Genomic DNA, 23,978 nt, shown 5'->3' with positions numbered 1-23,978 from the left:
AAGGCTGCCAGCCAGGTGCTGGGTCCACGGGATGGGAAGGGAGGGGAAGATCTAAGAGGAGCTGGATTCTCTAGAGGAGAGGGGACTGAGCGGAGTGACCCCCACGTACAATCTGGCCAGCTCTGCTGGTCCTTCCCTGTCCTTCTCCCAGGCCCCATCTTCCCACAATCTGACAACCTTCCCAGTCCTTTGTTTAACCTCTGTATTCCCACTTCCCTTCCCAGCTAAGGGGGGAGGTGGTGGGAAACCACAAACATTGCCCCATTTTACAGATGCAGAAACTGAGGCCCAGATAAAACTTGCTCAAGCTCACAGCTTGGTAGTCCAAAATTAAAACCCAGGTCTGTCTGACTTTTTTTCCTGTACAGGCAGATTCTGACCATATCTCTTGGGTGTCTCTTCCATTGTGGACTCCATGTAGCTGGGTGTCTGCATGGCAGTGTATGTTCTGTGGAATCTGTCAGCATGTGTGTGCTTGCCTGCTGTGCTGTGTCGCAGAAGCAGGAGCACAGGGGAGAAGGGCTCTTCCTCAGGAGTCCGATTGCCAGGAGTCACCTTCCTTCTTGGGGGCAGAAACAGGTATTCTGAGGGGATGGAGGAGGCATAGGACTCAGAAGCCAGAGGAAGTGAATGGGACAAAGGCAGCAGCTGGGGGAGGGATGGGGGTGGTGAACGTCTGAGGCAGGGGCCTGGTGGGAGGGGGAGGCTTTCAGGGCAGTTCCCATTCCTTAAGGCCCCAGGGAACCCCAGGTGAGGTTGTTCCATTGTTCTTCAGTCCCTGTACCCCCATCCAACCCACCGCCCCAAATCTGAATTCACCTCCTTTAGGAGAGCAACTCCCGTCAGTCACCTAGCCTGTAGGTCTCTGCCTTCCTCACTCAGATAGTCTTGGGAGACTGGGGAGACCCAGAGGCAGCCTTCTTCGCGGGGGCTGGGCAGCCAAGGCCTGGAAAGGAGGCAGGCCTGACTGGCCAGAAGCCACCTTCCAAATGAGCTCACACACATACTTTCCACCCTGGCCCAGGGCCGCGGCTGGGTGCCTTCCAGGCCAGCCTTCCCCAGCCAGGCCCAGCCCCCTCTGTCCTCCCCTGTCCCTCAGCAGGCCTGGACTCCGGGGTTCCACGACAGGATGGATCCGGCACCCCAGGCCAGGGCCGTCACCACACCCCAAGGGAGCAGCTTTCCCTGCCTCCAGGGTGAGACCAGGTCTCCGCAGGGTCCCTTATTCCTCCAATGGACCTTCGTGGCTTAGAGGAGGAGGAGAGGAGTTTCCTTCACCCAAAGACCCACATCTGGATAGGGAGGGGCAGTAGAGGGGAAAGGAGAGGTGTCCACATTGTAGTGACTTGGAGGAAGCACTTCCTCAGAGAGCCTGAAGTAGCTCATTGACTCAGGGACTGGGCCAGGTCTGGGAGCTGCCTCACCATGGGTCACATCCTGCCCACTCACTTGATTTCCCGATAGGGGCACTTCCCTGATTTGGGGCAGGATGGGGTCTGGGTGGGGCAAGGCCAGGCTGACCACAAAGCAGGGAAAAGACCGGTGCCTCTGAAGGGCCCAGCGGATTCACACACACGTGACAGGCTCCAGCTCATTTTGATTCAGACTGTGGTCGAAGACTTCACCCTTCACCCAGCTTCCAGAGATATGTAGCACCAGGCCAGAGAGCAAGATCAATTCCCAAAAACGCTCTCCTTGGCCACTCTGTGCCTGGCTCTGTGCTAGGAGCAAGGCTGCCCTGACCCAACATCCTGGATCCAATGATATCTCCCTGAGGTTCCATGAGATTGTATATTCAGACACAGCAGACAATTGCTCCCATTTTGGATTCCAAAAATATGGGCACTGCAGGTAGATCACACAGGCAGCCCTTGCCCTCCAAGGCATGGGTGGTATAGTTCTGTCGAAGAATGACTGTGATTCATAATACCACTGACCTCATCACAGCCACCATCCAAAAGTTCTGTCCTCACTTCCTTACAAAAGAGTAGGATGGTGCTAGGCACACAGGAGCCCCTTAATAAACGTTTACTGACTTGAATTGCCAGTGAGAGCTGTGATATACATACATTAAAAGCTATAGTTGTGAATACAGAAGTATTCTATACACGTGTAATAAGTATGTGTATACATAGTACATTTATAGGTTAAAAAAATCACTGGGGCTTCCCTGGTGGCACAGTGGTTGAGAGTCTGCCTGCCGATGCAGGGGACGCGGGTTCGTGCCCCAGTCCGGGAAGATCCCACGTGCCTAGAAGTGGCTGGGCCTGTGAGCCATGGCCGCTGAGCCTGCGCGTCCGGAGCCTGTGCTCCGCAACGGGAGAGGCCACAACAGTGAGAGGCCCACGTGCAGCAAAAAAAAAAAAAAAAAATCACTGAGCTGTACACTTAAGTTTAGTACATTTTTTGAATTTTACTGTATATTTCACCTTAATCTTTAAAAGGTTCAAAGAAGAAAGAAAATATATCGAGGGAAGAGGTTCACAACTCCAGAACAATGGCTTTGTCCCTACAGACCTCCTCCTTATGTGCCAGCCCTATCCCAGAGCCTACCCTTAATCAGGGAATGGTTGGTATTGGGTTGTGTTGGCCTACCTCTTCTGGAAATACCAATCCTCCAGGCTGCACTCCCAGGACAGCATGCACCTGGACCCTGGAGCACCCAGCAGGAAGGTCTCTCTCCCATCACTCTGCTAAGCTCCATGCCAGGTGTCCCCAGAGTCTCTCCTCCACTCTACTGGTCTGTGCTCTAGAGGTTCCCCACCCCCATGCCTGCACAAAACTGCACATAAGTTCTGGGTGCAGGAAAGCTGGAGAAGGGGCCCAGAGCGACTCCCACCCCCTTCCTCTCTGTCTGGGCGCAGCCCCTTCTGCAGCAGAGACCGGTGGGGAGGGTTTGCAGGGTGGTAGCGCCCCCTCGTGCTCAGTGTTGGCACTGCAAGCCAAGCCCGGAGAACAGAGAGGTGGGGGCAAAGCCAGCAACGCTCAGGGCCAAGGACACCACCGGCCAGTCCCTTCCCCCTTTCCACTTTCCACGCTTCCACCCAGGACACCTGTACTTAAAGGGGTGGGACTATGGGCGCCGCGACAGGATGACAAACCTTAGTCTTCCAGCTGCAGAGAGGGAAAAGTCAGTTTCCGTCGTCTGTGCCTGTGCTGGGGGTTGGTGAACAGTCCTCGAATAACTCCAGGAAGGAAGAGGGAGTGGAAGGGGTGCAGGACAGAGGGTCTGCGGGAGGAAGTAAAGGGGGCACTGGAGTCCTGTCCTCTGAGTTGCCACACTGCCCTCCGGTGGACGCCTCAGACACTGATCCCTCCAGGATGCCTGTTCCCTGGGCTTGTCCAGGTGGGTCTGCACTCCTGGACCTCAGAATGCTAGAACAGAGCTCCCTCTGGCCAAGGCGAGCGGGCCTCTGCGACTCCTGTATCTAAGAATGGGACATTTCTGTGCCACTTCTCTGAGGCCTTTGTAGGTCATGCCCAAGGCTCCTAGGGGGCCTCTCACTTGCATCCATCCTCCTAAAGTTATCTGCACCCTGGGGCCGGAGACTCCTTTAATCCCAGTCTTAGATTTATAAAATTCTTAAATTTTGTAGTTCATAAAAATGCCTATAGGTGTTTTGTGAATATCACTATATTACTGCCTATTTATGCTAAAAGTTTTCACTTGTTAAATAAAAACATTTAAAATACTCCAAGTTGGGGGACTTCCCTGGTGGCACAGTGGTTAAGAATCCACCTGCCAATGCAGGGGACATGGGTTCGAGCCCTGGTCCAGGAAGATGCCACATGCCGCGGAGCAACTAAGCCCGTGTGCCACAACTACTGAGCTTGTGCTCTGAGAGAGCCTGAGCTCCGCAACAAGAGAAGCCACCGCAATGAGAAGCCCATGCACCGCAACGAGAAGAGTAGCGCCCTGCTTGCCTCAACTAGAGAAAGCCTGTGTGCAGCAACGAAGACCCAACGCAGCCAAAAATAAAAAGATAAATAAATAAGTTAATTAATTAATTTTTTAAAAATACACCAAATTGGGACTTCCCTGGTGGTCCAGTGGGTAAGATTCTGCACTCCCAATGCAGGGGGCCCAGGTTGGATCCCTGGTCAGGGAATCCCACATGCATGCCGCAGTACCACAACTATGAGCCTGCGTACCACCGCTAAGACCTGGTGCAGCCAAAATAAACAAATAAATATTTTTTAAAATAAATAAATAAATAATAAATAAAATACACCAACTATTTTCAAAACAGTCTTAGTATTTAATTTTTTAATACACCAGAGGCCCCCAAAATGGACATGATTGAGGTGGCTTTCAAACCTCCAAGGGGTGTCCCTGACCCGGCATCTCATTCTTTCCACAACACAAGGAAACTTACTCCTGTCAACATATGGTAGAGTCTTCAATCCCCATTCCCTTCAAACACACAGCTTTCCCCATCTTGAAAAGCTCTCCTGGATTCTGCTGCAGTCTTGAATGATTTTTCTCATTTTCCCCTTTTCTCTCAAGCCAAGGTTTTCCAAAAGCTGTCTGTATTCCTTCCCCAGTCATTTCTTTTTAACCCAACCTCTATGTCTGCATCCCAACCAGGCATTTACTGAAACTTCTCCCTAAAAGGCCCTCGTGGTGACCCCTTCCTTCCCACCCCAGGCCTCCTCTCTGCTTTTACTTTCTTTGGCCTTGTATTAGCATCTAACACAACTTGCTTTGAGAAGCTCCTTTGCTCTTGCCTTCCCGGAAGTTCTGCCATCCTACAATCCACAAGCCACAGAGTTTTCAAGGAGCCCTGAAAGCCCAGGACTGGTATCCCTCTGCATCAACCCTAACTGTGCCTTCAGCTCCTGTACCCTGAGCAGGGACTATCTTTATTTGTTCCGTTAATTCCAGTTTCTGCCCTTCAGACTGTACAGAATAAACAAATTCTTGTTCCACGCTACAGCTCTTCAAATATTTGGATCTAGTTTTCATATATACAAACGCTCACTACAGTTAAGCTTCTTTTAGGTGAAAAGCCTGTCTTGTTCCATAAACAGCTTTCATACGGAGCAGCTTAGAGACCCCTCACTATTCCTATCACCCTCCTCTGGATTAAATCATTCTGTCAGTCTTTTAAAATGTAGCTTCCCAGAGAAGCAGTACCACACAGTGGTTAGGACAAGGACTCTGGAGTTATACAATCTGGGTTTGGATCCAGCCTTTATGACTTATTAGTAGGGTGACCTTCAGCAAGCTGTGTATCCTCCCAGAGCTTCAATTTCCTCATCTTTAAAATGGGCTAATAATTCAAAGGGCAGTTGAGTGGATTAACAGACATAATCCACGTGATGCCACGTGATGCCTATGATTGGCATTCATTCATTCATTCATTCATTCATTCATTCAACAAATATTTATTTATCGTCTACTTTATGCCAGACATTGCTTTTGGCACTGGGGATTCACCAGTAAAAGAATAGATCCTTGCCCCTATGGAACTTATATTCTTATGTGTGGTGCAGGGAATAAACACGATAAATGAGTAAAATATGGTACGTGATAGTGATAAGAATTTTCCAAATTTTTAAGTTCTGTGTCCTTTTTGATGAACAATTTGATGAACAATTCCACCTTTGAATCATTTTTATCTTTTACTACAAGCATCCGAGAGAAACCAGGCTGCAACACTTTGCAACACTTCGCTAAGAAACTTTTCTAAGCAACACTTTGCTTAGAAATTTCCTCAGCCAAATATCCAATTTCATTCCTCACAAGTTCTACCTACCATGGAACACTAGGACATGAACACAATTCAACCAAGTTCTTTGCCCCTTTATAACGAAGATCGCCTTTCCTCCAGTTTCCAACAATGTCTTCCTCATCTCCTGAGACCTCATCAGAATAACCTTTACCATCCATATTTCCACCAACATCTGTTCACTTAGGTATTCTCTGAGAGATTGAGTCTCTCTCTGTAGCACTCTTCTACTGAGCCCTCATAAGAACCACCCTTAACAGTCCATTCACAGCAATGTAGGCTTTCTCTAGCATGCACCTCCAGTCTTCCAGCCTCTACCCATCACCCAGTTCTAAAGCTGCTTGCATACTCTTATGTATTTGTAACAACAGCACCCCAACTTCTCAGTACCAAGTTTCCATCTTAGTCCATTCAGGCCACTACAACAAAATACAACCAATTGAGTAGCTTATAAACAAGGGAAATTTATTTCTCACAGTTCTGGAGGCTGGGAAGCCCAAGATCAAAGTGCCAGCATAGCCACCTTCTGGTGAGGGCCCTCTTCCTGGTTCACAGCCAGTGTTTTCTATGTCCTCACATGGTGGAAAGGGCTAGGGACCTCTCTAGAGCCTTTTTTACTAGTCCCATTCTAAGGGCTCCACCTCATGACCGAAGCATCTCCCAAAGGCCCACTTCCTAATACTATCACCTTTGGAGGTTAGGAAATCAAGAGATGAATTGCGGGTGGGGGGAGGGACACAAACATTCAGACCAGAGCACCTTAGCTGCTGCACATGCTAGTAGTTTGATCTTGAGCAAGTTACCTAACCTACCTGTGACTCAGTTTCCTCAATTATAAAACGAGGACAAAAATAACACCTACTTCCTGGAGGTGTGGTGAGGATTAAATGAGATGATATATGTGCAGTGCTGAGAAGAGTGCCAAACATATGGTGAGTACTCTATCAAAGTTAGATACTGGTGGGACTTCCCTGGTGGCGCAGTGGTTAAGAATCCGCCTGCCAATGCAGGAGACAAGGGTTCGAGCCTTGGTCCAGGAAGATCTCACATGCCACGGAGCAACTAAGCCTGTGAGCCACAACTACTGAGCCCACGTGCCACAACTACTGAAGCCCGTGCACCTAGAGCCCGTGCTCCACAAGAGAAGCCACCGCAATGAGAAGCCTGTGCACGGCAACGAAGAGTAGCCCCTGCTCGCAGCAACGAAGACCCAACGCAGTGAAAAATAAATAAATAAATATAAAAAATAAAATAAAAAAATAAAAAGTTAGATACTGGCATTTTGAAAACCAAATATCTGCCCATTTTCCAGTACTTCCACTATTTTTCACAATTTCTCAGAGTTCCAAGAATATCTCCACAGACCCATTTCTAAATGTACTTGGCCTACAGTGTGATGTATATGGGCTTGGACACTTAAAATCACTAAACGAATTAAAGCTTAAACTAATTATCGGTTCTCTTTCATTTCTTCCTATTTTCTTTTGGCTCAAATTCACTCTTTTTTTTGCCTGCATTGGGTCTTCATTGCTGTGCGTGGGCTTTCTCTAGTTGTGGAGAGCAGGAGCTACTCTTCATTGTGGTGCACGGGCTTCTCATTGTGGTGGCTTCTCTTGTTGCAGAGCACAGGCTCTAGGTTCGTGGGCTTCAGTAGTTGTGGCACGTGGGTCAGTAGTTGTGGCTCAAGGGTTCTAGAGCACAGGCTCAGTAGTTGTGGCACATGGGCTGAGTTGCTCCGTGGCATGTGGGATCTTCCCGGACCAGGGCTCAAGCCCATGTCCCCCACACTGGGAGACGGATTCTTAACCACTGTGCCACCAGGGAAGTCCCCAGCCTAGATCTTGATTTTTTTTTTTCAAATCTTAGTTTTATTCAGCATTCCAGACCATGGGCTCTCTTCCTCCTCCTCCTGCCCCTTATAGCTCTTCCCATCTCACCACCACTTTTCCTGTTTTATTTCTAAATTCATTTCTCAACTCCCCACAAGCCCACTCCCAAGTACTCTCCATGGCTGACTTTTCAAATTTATTTATCTGACCTCTCTTCCCAACTATTCTGTAAGCTCCTTGAAGTTAAAGTGAAATCTTACAAGTTCCAGGCATCTGCTAAGTACCCAGCATAGAGAACACAGCCTGCACTCAACTAAAACTTCCATGATCCCTTTCAGGACTTAAGGATTTTTAATTTCCCCAACCTCTTTGCCCTGCTTCCCTTTATTCAACATCCTCCTCCCACATTTAGGGTTCTATTTCACCCCTCATTAATCCCAAGGGCTATAGTAGGGAACAGAGAGAGAGAGACCAAGGAACCAAGTTCCCTTGGCATGGGACCGGGAACCAAGTTCCCTTGGCATGGGACCGAGATCCAAGTGGCTGAAGGACTTTTTATGGCCAAGTCTATGGCTTCAGGCCCTGCTGAGGTCTCAGTTTTGAACACATCAAAACTGATGTCAACAACAAATGTCATGAACAGAAAACTGTTTGTACCATTTGTAGAGAGGAGATAGTAGTAAGGTTCTGAATGTACACTCTGTCCAAAGCCAGATCGCCTAGGTTCAAACCCTTGTTTCAGCATTTACTAGATCCATGATCTTGGGCAATACTAAACCCCTCTGTACCAGAGTTTCCTTACCTGTAACATGGGAGTAACAATAATAACTACCTCACAAGACTGTGGAGAGGATTAAAAGAGCAAATACTTGAAAAGTGCTTAGATCTGTGCCTGAAAGGTGAAAAAAAGCTCAAAAACTATTTGTTATTGTTATTGTTTACTATTATAACCTATAAGTGCCACAAGAAATCTGCAACCCCAAGCCCACATAAATTAGAAATATCTCTTGTGACTAATAATAATAACTGCTAGCAGGTACGAAACACTCCCTAGACGCTCAACTTGTATTATCTCCCTAAATGTTGACAATAACCTTAAGAGGGAATTGTACATTATTAACCCCATTTTACAATTGAGAAGCACAGAGAGGTTAAACAATTTTCTCAATGTCACATAGCCAGCAAGAAGCGAAGGCACATTTATTCCTTTATTGAATTACTGTGTCTCACTCAGCAGGAGAGAAGCCTTGTGGGTACAAAGGTAAACAATCTAGGCCCCAGCCTACAGGAAGTTTGTTTCCACAGCAGGGGCGGGGCAGGGGCCGGAAAGAGTAAACAAATAGTTACAACACCGTGTGGTAATTGCTATAATAGAGGCTCACCAAGAAAAGTGCTACCGCATCCCAGACACTGGGACAAGAAAAGTACTGAGAGCTTAAGGATTCAAAGGAAAGACATGACAGTTACGGAATAAGCAGTTGCCCTTTGACAGACGTGTCCTGTAACTAACGTTACACGGAAAGGACTAAACAAAGATGAGTTAAAAGTGGAAGCTGAAAAAAAAAAAAAAAAAAAGTGGAAGCTGAGCGCCTTCAAAGCCCAAGTGACAAGACCCTGCACGACCGGAAAGGGGTTAAGACGGGCGGGTGGGCGGAGAGCGCGTTGATTGGCAGGGGTGGGGCCAGGCTCGTCACCCGCCCCCTCCTCCGCCCGGGCTCCTCCAACCCCTGGGCTGGCGGGGGTACAGTCTGGGCGAGGGACTGGGCGGTGTGCCGAGCAGCCTGTCCCCGTTCCCCGGTCCCCTGCCGCGTTTCGCGGGCTGGACGCGCTGGAGAAGTTGAGCAGCACCCGGGCCGGCCCTGGGGGCTGACAGTCGGTAAAGTTTGGCCCGAAGAGGAAGTGGCCTCAAGCCCCAGCAGGTGGCGGCCAGGCCTGGACCGGGGCGCTCGCGGCCTGCGGGCCGGCTCTCGGCGAGGGCGCGCCGCAGCGCCGGTCTTCCAGCCGATTTCCGGGGCTTCGGAGGCCGGCCTCGGGAGAGAGCGAGGCAGCGGCCGGGGAAAACAACTCCGAAGTTGGAGAGAGGCACCGCCCCTGCGCTCGGGCCGCCTCCGCCCCCCACCCGCCCCCAGCCCTGGCCTCCAGAGCACCGGTCGAGGAGCCCGGGCCATGGAGGCCCCTCGGGGAGGCGGCACTGGGAGTCCAGGACGCTCGGAGCGGCGCCGCCTCCCCACTGGGTAGACCACCGAAGCTCTGGGACTCTTCTTGCACCTCCGGACGGCTCACGATGCTGCCGGCCATCCTTCTCCTCCTCCTGGGTAAGAAACCGAAGACGAGACTACTCGCCCGGCATCCCGCTCCCAGGGCTGTCACCGGTCCCAGGGGCTCTAGCTCCCTTCCTCCTACATGGCCCCTCACTTTACCCTGCCCGCCCGTGCCCGACACTGCCTGCCCCAATCCCCGGCAACTCTATAGTCGCTCTCCTCAGCCCGTAGCCTCCCTCTGGCTTCCGTAGATCACCGTACCCACCCCATAGGCCGTGCTGCCGGAGCTTCCTTCGAGGCTTACACACCCCGCTGCCTTCCTCTGCTCCACCACCCCTTCCTGTAAACTACCCGGAAGCCGCAGATGGCTCCCTTTCCTACTTGAGTCGCTCAGGTGAAGAAAACTCCGAAGCGTGACTCTTGCCCTTTCTCGCTCTTCCTCTAGGAGGCGCTGTGGCCCACCCAGACAGGATCATTTTCCCAAATCCTGGTGAGTAGACGATGCCCCTGGGGTCCCATGGGCTTGGTAATGAGGAAGGACCCAAGAGAAAGACTGTCTCTTCCTTGAATTCTTCTAGTACCTACCATAGTTTTAGAGTGGAGGTCATCCACCCTTTATTTTACGGATGGGGAAACAGACCTAGCATAAGCCTTCAGCTGGTAGTTATGTACTTTTTCCCCAAATATCCATCCTTGATCGGCCTAGCCAAAATGTAGTCTCCTCGAGGATAGAAACAGTATTTCTGGTTCCTCCTGGCCCAGTGGCTGGCACAGAGCAGACCTCATATTGTTTGTGGTGTTGATACTTAAGGCGGGACTATGATGAGTGTGGAAAGGCAGGGGCCTGCTGAAGACTATGCCTCTAGAGTGTGTGTCGCTGGGGCAGGGGAGTTTCTGTGCTCCTTCTTGAAAAACCCAGGGCCTTGGAGGAGGCGTGGCATGGTAAGAGACTCTCAACCGATGTCCCTACCTTCCTCTCTCTCTCCAGCCTGTGAGGACCCCCCCGCAGTGCTCTTGGAAGTGCAGGGCACCTTACAGAGGCCCGTGGGCCGGGACAGCCGCAGCTCCCCTGCCAACTGTACTTGGCTCATCCTGGGCAGCAAGGAGCAGACGGTAACGGTCAGGTGAGAAGCAGAGCAAGACCCTATTCCTTTCCCCCACCGCTCCTCCTCTACCATGGAAAAGACTTCATGGATCTTCTCTATGGAACTTCCATCCCTGTCAACAGGGGGAAGAGTAGAATTAGATTTGGCCTAGTCTTCCCTAAAAGCCTGGCTTGTTCCATAGTGAATTGGAACTGCCTGGAGTGGACATCTAGCTTGGGTCTTGTCATCTCTGAAGGACAACAGAAACAGTCCTTTCCTCTAGAAACAGTCCTTTCTCTCTGATATGGCTGCTTGGAGGAGTCCTTCAATCCATTGCACATCCTTGCCTGGGATTCAAAGCTATTCTTTCATCAGCTTAGAACCTTCCTCAGCCTCCCCAGATCTTTTTTTTTTTTTTAATGTTTATTTATTTTTTTTATTTTGGCTGCACTGGGTCTTAGTTGCGGCACGTGGGATCTTCGTTGGGGCACGAGGGATCTTTAGTTGCCGCACACAGGCTCTTAGTTGCGGCACGCGGGCTTCTTCGTTGCGGCATGCGGGATCTAGTTCCCCGACCAGGGATTGAACCCACGCCCCCTGCATTGGGAGCGCAGAGTCTTACTCACTGGACCACCAGCGAAGTCCCTCCCCAGATCTTTTAAACAGTCCAGGTCTCCCTGGGCTCCTCCAACCATGGGCCATGGGGTTGGGGCCCATGTTGAGTACCTGGCTATTTGCTTCCTACAGCTCACTTCCCATGAATTTACCCAGAAAAGGGCAGGTGAAGGAAGAGGGCAATCTGGGGAGAGGTTGTTGGGGCAGAGTGATCAGAATGCCATGGTGATCTCAGGTCTCACCGTGGGCACTGGGAGGGGATGGTGAGCTCTGGTTAATTAAGCTGTATGGTAATTGCCGGTTACTGCCAGCCCCAGACTTGGGTGACAGTGCTGCAATGACAGGAAAGCAATGAATCTGTTCTAACTCAGTCCAGAACACAAGGCAGTTTTTCCAAAAGGCTCTAGGATGTACTAATGGTCTCATGGTGCCATAGGCCTCTGTTAGGGCTGTTTCCTTGATTACAAAGGAATTTGGCTAACTCCATTTTCATTTGGCTATTGGATTGTGGATGAACAGGTGTTCGTGCTTCTTGGAGTAGAACGGGCCTGACAACACTGGGGGAGGAAGAAGCCAGCAGTGGTCAAGAATATCTTACGTCCTGCTCTCCTTCACCCCTGTAGGTTCCAAAAACTGCGTCTGGCCTGTGGCTCAGAGCGCTTAATCCTGCGCTCCCCCATCCAGCCACAGATCTCCCTGTGTGAGGCACCTGCCAGCCCTCTGCAGCTGCCTGGAGGCAACGTCACCATCACCTACAGCTATGCTGGGGCCAGAGCACCCATGGGCCAGGGCTTCCTGCTCTCCTACAGCCAAGGTGGGCTGGACAGGGCTGTCTGTAGTGCTACTAGAACAGGCAGTGGAAGCCTGAGGGAGGAGGGGAGGATCCTGCCAGCTCCAGTGCTTCACAGCCCCTCTCCATGGTGCTTCTGCAGATTGGCTGATGTGCCTGCAGGAAGAGTTCCAGTGCCTGAACCACCGCTGTGTGCCCTTGGTCCAGCGCTGTGACGGCGTCGATGCCTGTGGCGATGGCTCTGACGAGGCAGGTTGCAGTTCAGACCCCTTCCCCAACCTGACCCTGGCCCCTGGCCCCACCCCACCCTGCAATCACACCTTGGAAGACTTCTATGGGGTCTTCTCCTCCCTTGGATACTCACACCTGGCCTCAGTCTCCCACCCCCAGTCCTGCCTCTGGCTGTTGGACCCCCATGATGGCCGGCGCCTGGCAGTGCGCTTCACGGCCCTGGACCTGGGCTATGGAGATGCAGTGCATGTGTATGATGGCGCTGGGCCCCCCGAGACCCTCCGACTGCTGCGCAGCCTCACCCACTTCAGCAATGGCAAGGCTGTCACCGTGGAGACACTGTCCGGCCAGGCCACCGTGGACTACCACACAGTAGCTTGGAGTAGCGGTCGGGGCTTCAATGCCACCTACCACGTGCGGGGCTACTGCTTGCCTTGGGACCGACCCTGCGGCTTAGGCTCTGGCTTGGGGGCTAGCGAGGGCCTAGGCGAGCGCTGCTACAGCGAGGCACAGCGCTGCGATGGCTCATGGGACTGCGCCGACGGCACGGACGAGGAGAACTGCCCCAGCTGCCCACCTGGACACTACCCCTGTGGGGCCGCTGGCACCCCCGGTGCCACAGCCTGCTACCTGCCTGCTGACCGCTGCAACTACCAGACCTTTTGTGCTGATGGAGCAGACGAGAGACGCTGTCGGCACTGCCAGCCTGGCAACTTCCGTTGCCGGGACGAGAAGTGCGTGTATGAGACGTGGGTGTGCGATGGGCAGCCAGACTGCGCTGACGGTAGCGATGAGTGGGACTGCTCCTATGCCCTGCCCCGCAAGGTCATTACTGCCGCGGTCATTGGCAGCCTCGTGTGCGGCTTGCTGCTGGTCATTGCCCTGGGCTGCACCTGCAAGCTCTATGCCATTCGTACGCAGGAGTACAGGTCAGTGGGAATGCAGCTGGCGGTAGAGGCATGGGGACTGAGGGCGGGACAGGGCCTGTGCAGACACAGAGGACCAGAGGGGTGCCCATGTTGGGGACAGGTTCTGGTGACCAGCTTCTGGGTTGATTCCTAGGGTTGCCGAGCTTGGCAGGCATGCTCCTCTGAGGCGGGGACAGGTCTAGATCCTGAAAGCCATCTCAAGGAAGGAGGGGGATGTCAGATGACTTTGGAAAGCCGTGGCCTAGCTCCGGGTGCCCCGGCCTGGGTGCGGAGGAAAGATGCCTGTCCAGGCTGGGGCAGGCGGCTCTGGTGAGCAGCACCCGTGACCGATCCGTCCTCGTCCCTTCCAGCATCTTCGCCCCCCTCTCCCGGACAGAGGCCGAGATTGTACAACAGCAGGCGCCTCCCTCCTACGGGCAGCTCATTGCCCAGGGCGCCATCCCACCTGTTGAGGACTTCCCTACAGAGAACCCGAATGACGTAAGTCACCCTCCGTAAGTCACCCTCCCTAGCCGGACCACCTCTCACTCCCGGCCTTTCCTTCTTTCAGGCTTCTGGCCGTCCCCACCCCCTCTGACTCTGGTGTCTTCATCCTCTCCTTGCAGAACTCCGTGCTGGGCAACCTGCGTTCTCTGCTACAGATCTTGCGCCAGGACATGACTCCAGGGGGCGCCTCAGGCACCCGCCGCCGCCAGCGGGGCCGCTCTATGCGCCGCCTGGTGCGCCGTCTCCGCCGCTGGGGCCTGCTTCCTCGAACCAGTCCCCCAGCCCGGACCTCTGAGACCAGATCTCAGGTCACACCTTCTGCTGCTCCCCCTGAGACCTTAGACGGCAGCACAGGTCCAGCCCGTGAGGGCGGGGCGGTGGGTGGGCAGGATGGGGAACAGGCACCCCCGCTGCCTGTAAAGGCTCCACTGCCACCTGCCAGCACGTCTCCAGCCTTCCCCACTGTCCCCGAGGCCCCAGGGCCACTGCCTGCGGCGCCCCTGGAGCCATCACTGCTGTCTGGAGTGGTACAGGCCCTGCGAGGCCGCCTCCTGCCCAGCCTGCGGCCCCCAGGACCAACCCGGGCCCCACCTGGACCCCACACAACAGTCCTGTCCACAGAGGACGAGGACGATGTGCTGCTGGTGCCACTGGCTGAGCCCGGGGTCTGGGTGGTCGAAGCAGAAGATGAGCCACTGCTGGCCTGAGGTGACGTGGCTCCCCTGGGTGCTCTATTCACAGTGACAGCAACCCTTTAGAGGGCAGCTTAGCTTCCCTTCCACTACTTCCCTCCCTGTCCCTCAGTGTGAGGGCACTTGATGGGCCTCCCATGGATCCCATGTAGCTGCTATAAAATTAGGTGTCCCTCAGGCACGGAGAGGGCTCACACAGAGCCCCCCCCCTCTGCACATGGCCAGAGACCACAGTCCTCCACCACCCTCTCCCCACACCACCAACATTTGGGTGGCTGTTTTTAAAAAGTAAAGTTCTTAAAGGGTCATAGGCCTGGACACTCCATCCTTGCCAAACCCACCCAAAAGTGGCCTTAAGCACCAGAATGCCAATTGGCTGGAGACTTCCAGCCCCCAAGGGGAGGATTTGGGCAGGCCCTGGGGTTTTGCCAATGGTGACCCCTCCCACAAGGCCTGGCTCATAAAAAGAGCATAGCAAATGCTTTTGTTCCATAGCCAGGTCATTGTCCAGGAAGCCAAGGTTGAAAAATAAAGGAATCAGAAATTTTTTTTTTTTTTTTTTTTTTAGGAATCAGAAATTTAAGGGTTTTATAAATGAGCTGTGAGCATGAGCCCCGCCTCTCTGCCCGTCTCAGCTTGTGCTCCCCTCACCTTACTCCCCCCTATGAAGGCCTTTGCTCTGCCCTGCATCTCCTGGCCTTTTCCTGTTTATCTTCCAACCACCCATCCTTGGTTTTTATACCACTCAGAGGGTAAGAAAATTCTAGGAACCCTAAGACTAACCATCTCCACTTCCACTCACTGCCTGGGGCCCAGCTGTACAGTGACTGACACCAGCAGTGAGCACCAAGCCTCCTTACTCACCGCCAGGCCAGAAGTAGTGAGCCCTCTGGGCCCTGCAGCTGAGAAACTTCCCATTTATGGAGTACTCTCAGAGCACTAATCACAGAAGCAGACTATCCCTGGTGAAACACTCCTGCCCTCCATCCTCCACCCTACCAGGCATTTTCAGTCTGTCCTAGGCAAGACAGATGAACTCTCAGCCAGGATGCCTCAAAGCGGGCAAAGATGCATCCAGAGAAAAATCATCATTCAGGGTGTGAAGATGCTAGCATCACCTTGGCCAGTTCCAAGAGGTCTTCCTGGAAGAGGGCCCAAACTAGATCCTAAAGAATGCTGTCAGTAGTTGGTATAGAATTGTGAATTTTAGGCGGGGTGAGAGTCCATACGATAAGCAAACTAAGGAGACAGGGCTAGGGCTGTAAGAGGGACCCTGGACTTCCTGAGAAAGGGGCGCAGGAGCACAAGCAATAGCCCGAGCCAAAGAGCTGGAGAGGGTGATGGAGGAGGAGGGGATGATCTGTGAGAAATGTTGGGGCCCAGGCTGTGGTAAGCGAGCTGACAGAGCTGTCCCAGAGTCTAAAAGGAAAATCAGCCTGGACAGAGGATTTAGAAAGAGCCTATGGGAGTGGGTGTGATGCCCACAGGAGCAGAGCTGAGGCATTCCCTAACAGAATCAGTCCCCGGAGAAAGGGCTCCCCCTTAGGCTCCCTTACCCTTCCTGCCTGGCCCGGCCTATCCCCAGCTCCCTGGTGGAGGGGCCCTGTTGATTACACCCTGCCAGCATCCTCACACCCAGCACTCATTGCATACCATTCCCTCTCCCAGCAAGCAGGGGCCTAGGGAAGTGGCCGAGGGGATATGGTACAGTGCTGGGACACTGGGGAAGACTCAAGCACCTTTCACTCCTCGCCCTCTCCAGAGACTGGGGAAGGGACTCCAGAGATTCTCATCCTTCCTTGCTGTTCTCCCTCTGGGCCTGCCTTCCCCAGTGTAAACAATCACTGGGTCCCATCAGCGTCAGGCCCAGTGAAAACAGTGAGGCAGGGAATGTTGATTTCCCCTCCTATGCCTCTCCATCACCTGGCCTCTGCCTCTCCTTGCTCCTCTCCTCCTCCATAGCCACCTTGAAACCTTCAGCCTGATAGCCTCATCGTTGTCCTGCTCCAGACCTTTTATCTCCTAGGGGTATTTGAAACTTGAAAGTGGACAAAGATTTAAAGTAGAAGAATGTTCCTCGTGGTGGAATGCTTCAGAATGCTGGAGGGAGGACGTGAAGGTAGAGTTCACTAGGAAGCCCTGTGCGTGTAGATTTATGGGCCTGAGAGAAGATTCCTCTAGGTGCTGGGTGTGTGATCTAGGAGGTGCAAGCAGTAACACCATTTTTGTCAGCCACAGTGAAGCCCCAGGTGGTGGGGAGAGGGGACTGACCTTGTACAGGCAGAATGGGGAAACTAAGATAGAGGGTCTTACCCAGGCAAGAGTGGGGGACTAGGGGGCTGTCATCCAAGTTATTTTCACCACGGCCCGAGGAAAAAGAAATGAGGTGACTTCAGATCCTATCAGGATAGACACCACTGTCCAAGGTGCCCAGTATCGGGGGTGTGGGACTCATGCAAAGGCCCTTGGTGGGGAGGAGGGAGGTGATCTCAGTTATGAGATGGGGATCAGGCTCAAAATCGGAGCAGATACCAGAATTTGGTCCTTAAGGAGCAGAATCTGGGCCTGAACCAAGCTCCAGGCCACGCTGGGAGGGGAAAGGGACCCCCAGCCACACAGCCTGAGACTGTGGGAGCACCAAATTGTTGGGCAGCCTGCTGAGTGCCAAACCCTTTATCACACGTAGCTAACCCTCACAACAAGGCTGTGCCGTGGGCATCACAGCCCCACTTCACAGGCTCATGAGCAGCTTCAGAGGAGTTAAGACTGCTCCAGTCTCTACTGAGAGGCAGACTTAAATCTGGATCAGCTCGGTTCCAAATCTCAGTCTGTCCCACTATTACACAGGACCTCCAATTCCTGAGGGAGCCTTGAGCTGGGCAAGTGCACAGCCTCTTACCAGTGGGACGAGAGATGGTGGTTCAAGATGAAACCCAGCATGCATCTGTGGCCTAAGGCTGGATTGAGGGCAGGCAGAAGTCATGGTCAAGAATCCTCGCTGGGGTCTCCAGCCCGACACTCTTATCTAGTATCATAGAAATGAATTCTACCACCTAAATGAGTTTTCCAGAAACATAAAGCTCACCCCTTTACAATTTAAAACTTTAAAAAAACTCATTCTGGAAGGAAATCACTCTAAAACATTACACTCGTCTTCAGCCCATCTGCACTGTAATATAAATCCTTCTGGATAGCTGAGGATCATTCACAGACACCAAAAACCTCTGCAGCAATGTTTTCAAAAGCTGTAACAGCGTCAGAAAAGCTACTTGCCTTAATGCCAGAAGACCTTGGACCACTTTTTAAATGCTTATGACTGCTTTAAAAGTTTTCTGTGATATTGCTTCCCTTGCTACCAAGCTATCGGGTCACTAGCTACTATAAATGTGCTTCTACTCTTTGAGCACAGGAACACACATGGACACCTTAAAATTGTGAATAAAGTAAGAACAAGTAGGCTGTGACTGAGGACTGTAGAGTCTGTCCAGTGAGTGAAGCACATGAAGACTGTAGCTGCTTAAGAGTTCTTTCTGCTCCCTCTAGACCCCACAATGTTACCCTGTAGTTGACCTCCACATAAGTGAAGCGTCACTGCACTAGTAATCCCAAAATCACTATTTGCTTCTTCAATTGGAAAAGTCCACTGAAGATCGCAATATAGATTGTCCCCAATCATAGGAGACAGTTGGAATATTTAAGACAAGGAAGGCAGCATAGCATAGAGACGAAAAATAGTCTTTGGCATTGGAAAGATCTGGGTGGGAATCCTGGTGTCCCCATTTTCCAGCTGCATGATTGATTTGGGGCACAGGCCACTCACCCACCACTCTGAGCCTCAGGGTCATGAGGATGAAAGGAGAGAATGCAGAAAGGTGCTTAGCACAGTATCTGGCAAAAATGGGGTGAGAAGTGGCCAGGAAATCGGAATGTGTGTTTGGGTCCTTGGGGGCATCAGGAAGACAAGAGTGGGAGCCTGAAGGGAAAGGGACGGGGCAGAAAAGGAGCAGTAAAGGAGCCCCACTATCCTGGCTTTCCCCCTGCAAGAGGTAGGTGTCATTGTGTGACTGCCCTGTGTAGGCCAGAAGGCCTGGGGCTGCCCCAGAGAGCACTGAGATGGGGGCTGGCACCTGCACTGCGGATTGGGAACTTCTTCTCAAGGGCTAGCTGTCTCTTCCCCTTTTCCTGCTCCGATTAACACGAGGTTGGTGGGCCGGGCAGGGAGGGAGAGATGGGGAAGAAGTCCCCACAATGGTTTGTACCCACCTGAACCTAGTGAAAAAATGAAGCTGCCAAACAATGCAGCCATGTCTCCTTTCTCAAAGCCCCCATCTGCCTAGGGGCCAAGCTGGGAAATGGGTACTGCTGTGGGCCTTAGCCCAGAAGGGTAATATGGGGAAGAGGGGGTGGCAGAGAAGCTTGGTGGCGGGGTGGCTGTCCTCCTGTCCCTGCGACTTTTTTGGTTTCTTCCTTTAGCCCCTCCATTTAGCTACTGAGCACCCACTCTGGGCTGAACACTGGGCTAAGGGGCTGGGATATTGGAGACACATGACACATAGTCCTGGCTCCTGGAGAAAGACCACCCAGGCCCTGGGTCCTTGCCTCCTCCCATCCTCAGCTCCCTTGCCCACTGACCCCTCACCCCACTTCTCTGAACCCGTCTCTTCTGCCCCCCTGACTTTGTTCTGTTCATGTCTTAACCAGACTCGCAGTGTGTGTGCTCCCAGAGGGAAGCAAGGCAAAGGAGGAAGAAAGGAGGGAATCCCGCTGACATCACGGCTCATTAGCATATGTGACCTCATCAGGGGGGTGGGACTGTTTCCCCAGGTGTCTAGGGGGAGGGCATGGAGGGTGGTATTTAAAGGGAAAAGCTGACAGTGCTGCTGAGTGAGGGAGCGGGTGCTGCGAGCCGCCCGGCTGCACACGCACACCGATGCACACAGACCTCGACACCGACATGGACACGGACACAGAAACCACAGCACTCTGTCCCGCCGGCAGCCACCGGGCCTCCCCGCCAGGAACGCCCACACCAGGTGAGGGCTGAGCTGGCAGGTGCTGGCTGCAACCATGGGGGTGGGAGCTGACGCTTTGGTGCGGAGGTCAGAACTAGGGGTTGAACGAGCTCGAACTCAAACAGCAAGAGGGGAAGAGCAACTCAGGAAGTGGGGAAGCCTCCTGCCCACACTAGGACTGGGGCTCGGCTGAGGTGGGGGTTAGAGGGCAGAGGTGGGCTGCCTAAATGTCCCCTCACCCATCACCCAGGGCTTCCTTGGGGACACTGGTACTTAGCCCCTAGGTCTGCCTCATTCCCAAGAGGCTGGCACGGGCAGGAGGGAAGGGGGAAAGACAAGGGGCAGCCCACAAGCCTGGGAATCACGGGCAGGGGGCTACCCTGGGGAACGGTTTTGAGGGTTTCTCTGGCTCCTGGAGGCCCTGGCTGCCAGTCAAGTATTGATCCTGGGCTATTTCCAGCCTCTCTCTATCGCCCTTTGTTATGTCTGTGGTCCCTCCTCCAGTTACCCTGACCCGTGCATTGTCACTCTCCCTGCTCCTGCTCTCTCCCTATTTCTCCTCCTCCCTCCCTCCCCATCTCTCTCCCTCCCTCAGCCTCACAATGAACACAATATTCTGTCGGACTCACAGGGACAGCCAGGGGTGCAGAAGGATTCTCACACACAGACATGCATTGGGGGAGGCTTACCTACAGGGCCATGGGAAGAGGCAGCCCCTTTAACACACCCATGGAGACCCAACACACACATCTCAGTGAGCAAAAGCCCTTCCCTGGGAACAGGCTCCGCACAAAGTTTTTGACTCTATCACTACCCAACCCCAGAACCTGGGCAGCAGCTTCAGTTTATCCCCTGTGTGGGGATCAACAGTGCAGGAAGCAGGAGGGGGCAGGGCCTCCCGGTGGAAGGAGGGGCAGGCCCTGGCCAGAGGCCTAGTCTGGGGGTGTGCCTGTGTGTCAGTGTGAAGTGTGAGTGGGTGTGCAAGCCTGCACACAGGTGCCTCCCCTGCATGGGGCATGGTTTGAACGGGTTGTGGCTGGAACCACACTGGGCAAGCCTTCAGGTCAGCCCTTGGGAGCCCCACCAGTTCAGGTTTCTGGTGGAGTTCAGTGGAAGAGGTCGGACCAAAGATTCTCAGCTCCTTCTGGGTCACGGTCATCGACTGGGCCTATGAGGCTGGAGCAGCCAGGACTGAATCCTCTGCAGGTGTCTAGGCCTACCCAACTCATAGCTTCCTTCTCTTTGACCCCCGCCAGAAGCAGATGCTACACTGCTGAAGAAGCCAGAGAAACTGTTGGCAGGGTTGGACTGGGGCGGGCCACCCCCCGCCCCAGGGGCCCCCAGACGAAGAGGCAGTATGCCTGTCCCCTACAAGCACCAGCTGCGGCGGGCCCAAGCTGTAGATGAACTTGACTGGCCACCTCAAGCCTCATCCTCTGGCTCCTCTGACTCCCTGGGCTCAGGGGAGGCAGCCCCCACCCAAAAGGATGGCATCTTCAAGGTCATGCTGGTGGGGGAGAGCGGCGTGGGCAAGAGCACCCTAGCAGGCACTTTCGGTGGTCTCCAGGGAGACAGTGCTCACGAGCCAGAGAACCCAGGTATCTGGGGGAGCCCTGCAAGGACTGAGGGTGCCTCTGGAGGCCTAGTCAGGGGTGGAAGAGCTCAAGGCATGAACAGTCCTGGAGGCCAGAACCTAAGAGAAACTGTTTCAATGCTTTCTGTGGCAGCCTCCCTGGAGGGGGTCCCTGGTGCTGGGATCTAAGGCATCCCTGGTTACCAGGTCTTACAGGTGTTGGGGAGCCTCCTAATGGGCTCTATTCCCTGTCCCTATTTCCCAACAGAGGACACCTATGAGAGACGCATCATGGTGGATAAGGAGGAAGTGACTCTAGTTGTTTATGACATCTGGGAACAGGTGAGAACTAAGATGTGGCTGCAAGCAGGTGATGAAACCTGGGAGAGCTGAGGAGGGGCAAAGTATGGCTGAAGGCTGGTGGGACTACAGCCCCTGGTTTTAACATGTAGTGGAACCTGACCTTTCATATATATTGTCTCAGAGAGCAAAGGCTCACACTTATGCACACACCATGGCATTGAGAGCTGCTGTCTGGTTTCCAGGATCTTCTGACCCAGAGGAAAGTTAGGATCTGGATTTGACAAACCCTGCAACTGCAAGCCAGGCTGAACACCCTGAAACTCACACCCTCTGTACATTTTTCAGCCTAGAAGATCCTGATCTGAGAGGACAGAAGCTCAGGGCTCTGTAATGTCAGGGAAGGGGAAAAAAGTGAGGACTTGTGAATATTTGGACATAAATGATTACTATGCAGAAACGAGAGGCCAGATTACACACACTTGAATAGCATTCATTTTTTAAGAGCTTAAGCATAAGAAAGTAGGATGGGCTACCCTAGTCTAGGATCCTATGTCCCCATTCGCCCATGTGGGGCTCACATTACAAACTTCTCCCTCCTCCACAAACACACTCCAGAGTATGGAGATTCTGCCATTAACTAGATCTGTGTCTTAAGCAGGTGGCTTCTCTCTCACATCCTGGCTCCTCATCCTTGAGGTGTAGGTGCTGGGCAGGTTCTCCCACGCCTCCAGCCCTGACATTCCACGACTCTCTGCCCATCTGCAGGGGGATGCAGGGGGGTGGCTGCAGGACCACTGCCTTCAGACGGGGGATGCCTTTCTCATCGTCTTCTCAGTCACCGACCGACAAAGCTTCTCCAAAGTTCCAGAGACCCTACTACGGCTCAGGGCTGGGAGGCCCCACCATGACCTGCCTGTCATCCTCGTTGGAAACAAGAGTGACCTGGCCCGCTCCCGGGAGGTCTCACTGGAGGGTGAGTACCCTGAACCTCATCCATGTTTGCAATCTCAGGGAACCGTCTCCCTTCCAGGATACCTCTTCTCCATACGGCCCTTTTACCCTCCTGGGTGCACAAATTGCAGTTAGCCCCAGGCTAAAGGCAGACTCTCAATGCCCACGCCTAGGGCCCTGAGACTCCCTTCTCTCACCCCTCACCTCTTCTCAAGGCCCCTTTCTCCCTCCCCCCCACACCACCACCGCCCTCCACTTAATCCCTGCTTGTTCTATCAGTTGCAAGAGATCCATTTGCCCCAGTCCCTTTCCACTGCACCCTGGGCCCCCCAGGCCCAGCCTCGCCCGGCCCCGGGCCCAGAGCAGCCCCGTGGGCGGGCGGGTGCCTTAACACGTCCCTTCCTGCAGAGGGTCGCCAACTGGCAGGGACACTGAGCTGCAAGCACATCGAGACGTCGGCCGCACTGCACCACAACACGCGGGAGCTCTTCGAGGGAGCGGTGCGCCAGATCCGGCTGCGGCGGGGCCCGAACCGCGCTGGGGGCCCGCAGCCCGAGTGGGGCAGGCCCGAGGGCCCCGCGCCGCCTACGCGCCGCGAGAGCCTCACCAAGAAGGCCAAGCGCTTCCTTGCCAACCTGGTGCCGCGCAACACCAAGTTCTTCAAGCAGCGCTCCAGGTCGTGTCACGACCTCTCCGTGCTCTGAGCCGCGGTCGCTATGGTCACCGCGGTCGCTATGGTCACCGCGGTCGCCATGGTCACCGCGCCCTCCGCTCGCCCCCTCGCCCCGCCCCGCCCCCGTCCGGCTTCCTCTGTGAAGACAGTCTACGAAACCAGAAACTCCCAGGACGCCCCGGTGTGACTATGGGAGCCGGGCCCCCCGCCCCCAGACCCCGGCGGGCGTCGCCCCACCCGCTCCGCGCGCTCTCCGGTTACCTCCCGGCCTCGGGGCTCCTGGAAGGCGAGGACGCTGACCCGCGGGCGTCGCGCAGCGGCTGTTGGGCGGGGCGGCTTCCGGCGGGCGGGGAGGAAAGTAGTTCTGCGAGGTATTTTATTAATTCACGCTTGACCACCTCTCCCGTAAAGAGATGCTAAAAGCAAGAACTGGAAAAGTGCTTTGTAAACTCCTTTACAGTTTTCTACCTTTGTACTCAGCGGGAATATGCCTCAACTTTAAGAGATTCTTAAAGGTAAAGACACGGAGCCGCTTCTTTGAGACTTTCCTAAAGCGTCCTGGCTCTGATCTGCTGCACTTGTCCACTTTGCCTTTAAGAAGTTCTTAAAGGCAAGGGCCTGGAAGCGTTGTTCTTCTGAATTGATTGTGATTTACCCTTACACCACGGCACTTCCCCTTCAAGGTTATTAAGCGGAAGGTGTGCAGAGACTTTTGCCTGAAGAGCTGAGGGGTGGCAACCCGCCTTTAGCCAGGTCCCAGGAGGCACCAGCAAGGGGGCCACCCTTCCCTTTTCAATAAAGACTTTTTCTATTGCA

The 23,978-nt window shown here is 53.6% G+C and overlaps 2 protein-coding genes across 4 annotated transcripts; both read left to right on the top strand.

The window, feature by feature from the left end:
- The first annotated feature begins 9,225 nt into the window (after positions 1–9,225).
- Positions 9,226–15,198, top strand: LRP10 (LDL receptor related protein 10). Of its 2 annotated transcripts, XM_059058715.2 has the most exons (7): positions 9,226–9,876; positions 10,268–10,312; positions 10,811–10,946; positions 12,146–12,336; positions 12,455–13,472; positions 13,823–13,952; positions 14,078–15,198. In XM_059058715.2, exons 1-7 carry the CDS (start codon positions 9,846–9,848, stop codon positions 14,663–14,665), a joined length of 2,139 nt encoding a protein of 712 aa, XP_058914698.1. In that variant the 5' UTR covers positions 9,226–9,845; the 3' UTR covers positions 14,666–15,198. The 2 variants fall into 2 exon arrangements, with proteins under 2 accessions (XP_058914698.1, XP_066884884.1); XM_067028783.1 differs by lacking the exon at positions 13,823–13,952 and having other exon boundaries at positions 9,264–9,876; positions 14,023–15,198.
- Positions 15,199–15,218: 20 nt separating this feature from the next.
- On the top strand, positions 15,219–23,978 carry REM2 (RRAD and GEM like GTPase 2). Of its 2 annotated transcripts, XM_067028789.1 has the most exons (6): positions 15,219–16,769; positions 19,352–19,683; positions 20,919–21,260; positions 21,504–21,577; positions 22,304–22,511; positions 22,898–23,978. In XM_067028789.1, exons 2-6 carry the CDS (start codon positions 19,581–19,583, stop codon positions 23,191–23,193), a joined length of 1,023 nt encoding a protein of 340 aa, XP_066884890.1. In that variant the 5' UTR covers positions 15,219–16,769; positions 19,352–19,580; the 3' UTR covers positions 23,194–23,978. The 2 variants fall into 2 exon arrangements, with proteins under 2 accessions (XP_066884890.1, XP_058914741.1); XM_059058758.2 differs by having other exon boundaries at positions 15,273–19,683.

Source organism: Kogia breviceps, chromosome 3, assembly GCF_026419965.1.
Source record: "Kogia breviceps isolate mKogBre1 chromosome 3, mKogBre1 haplotype 1, whole genome shotgun sequence".
NCBI classification, from domain to species: domain Eukaryota; kingdom Metazoa; phylum Chordata; class Mammalia; order Artiodactyla; family Physeteridae; genus Kogia; species Kogia breviceps.
This window is presented reverse-complemented; position numbering and strand designations above follow the sequence as displayed.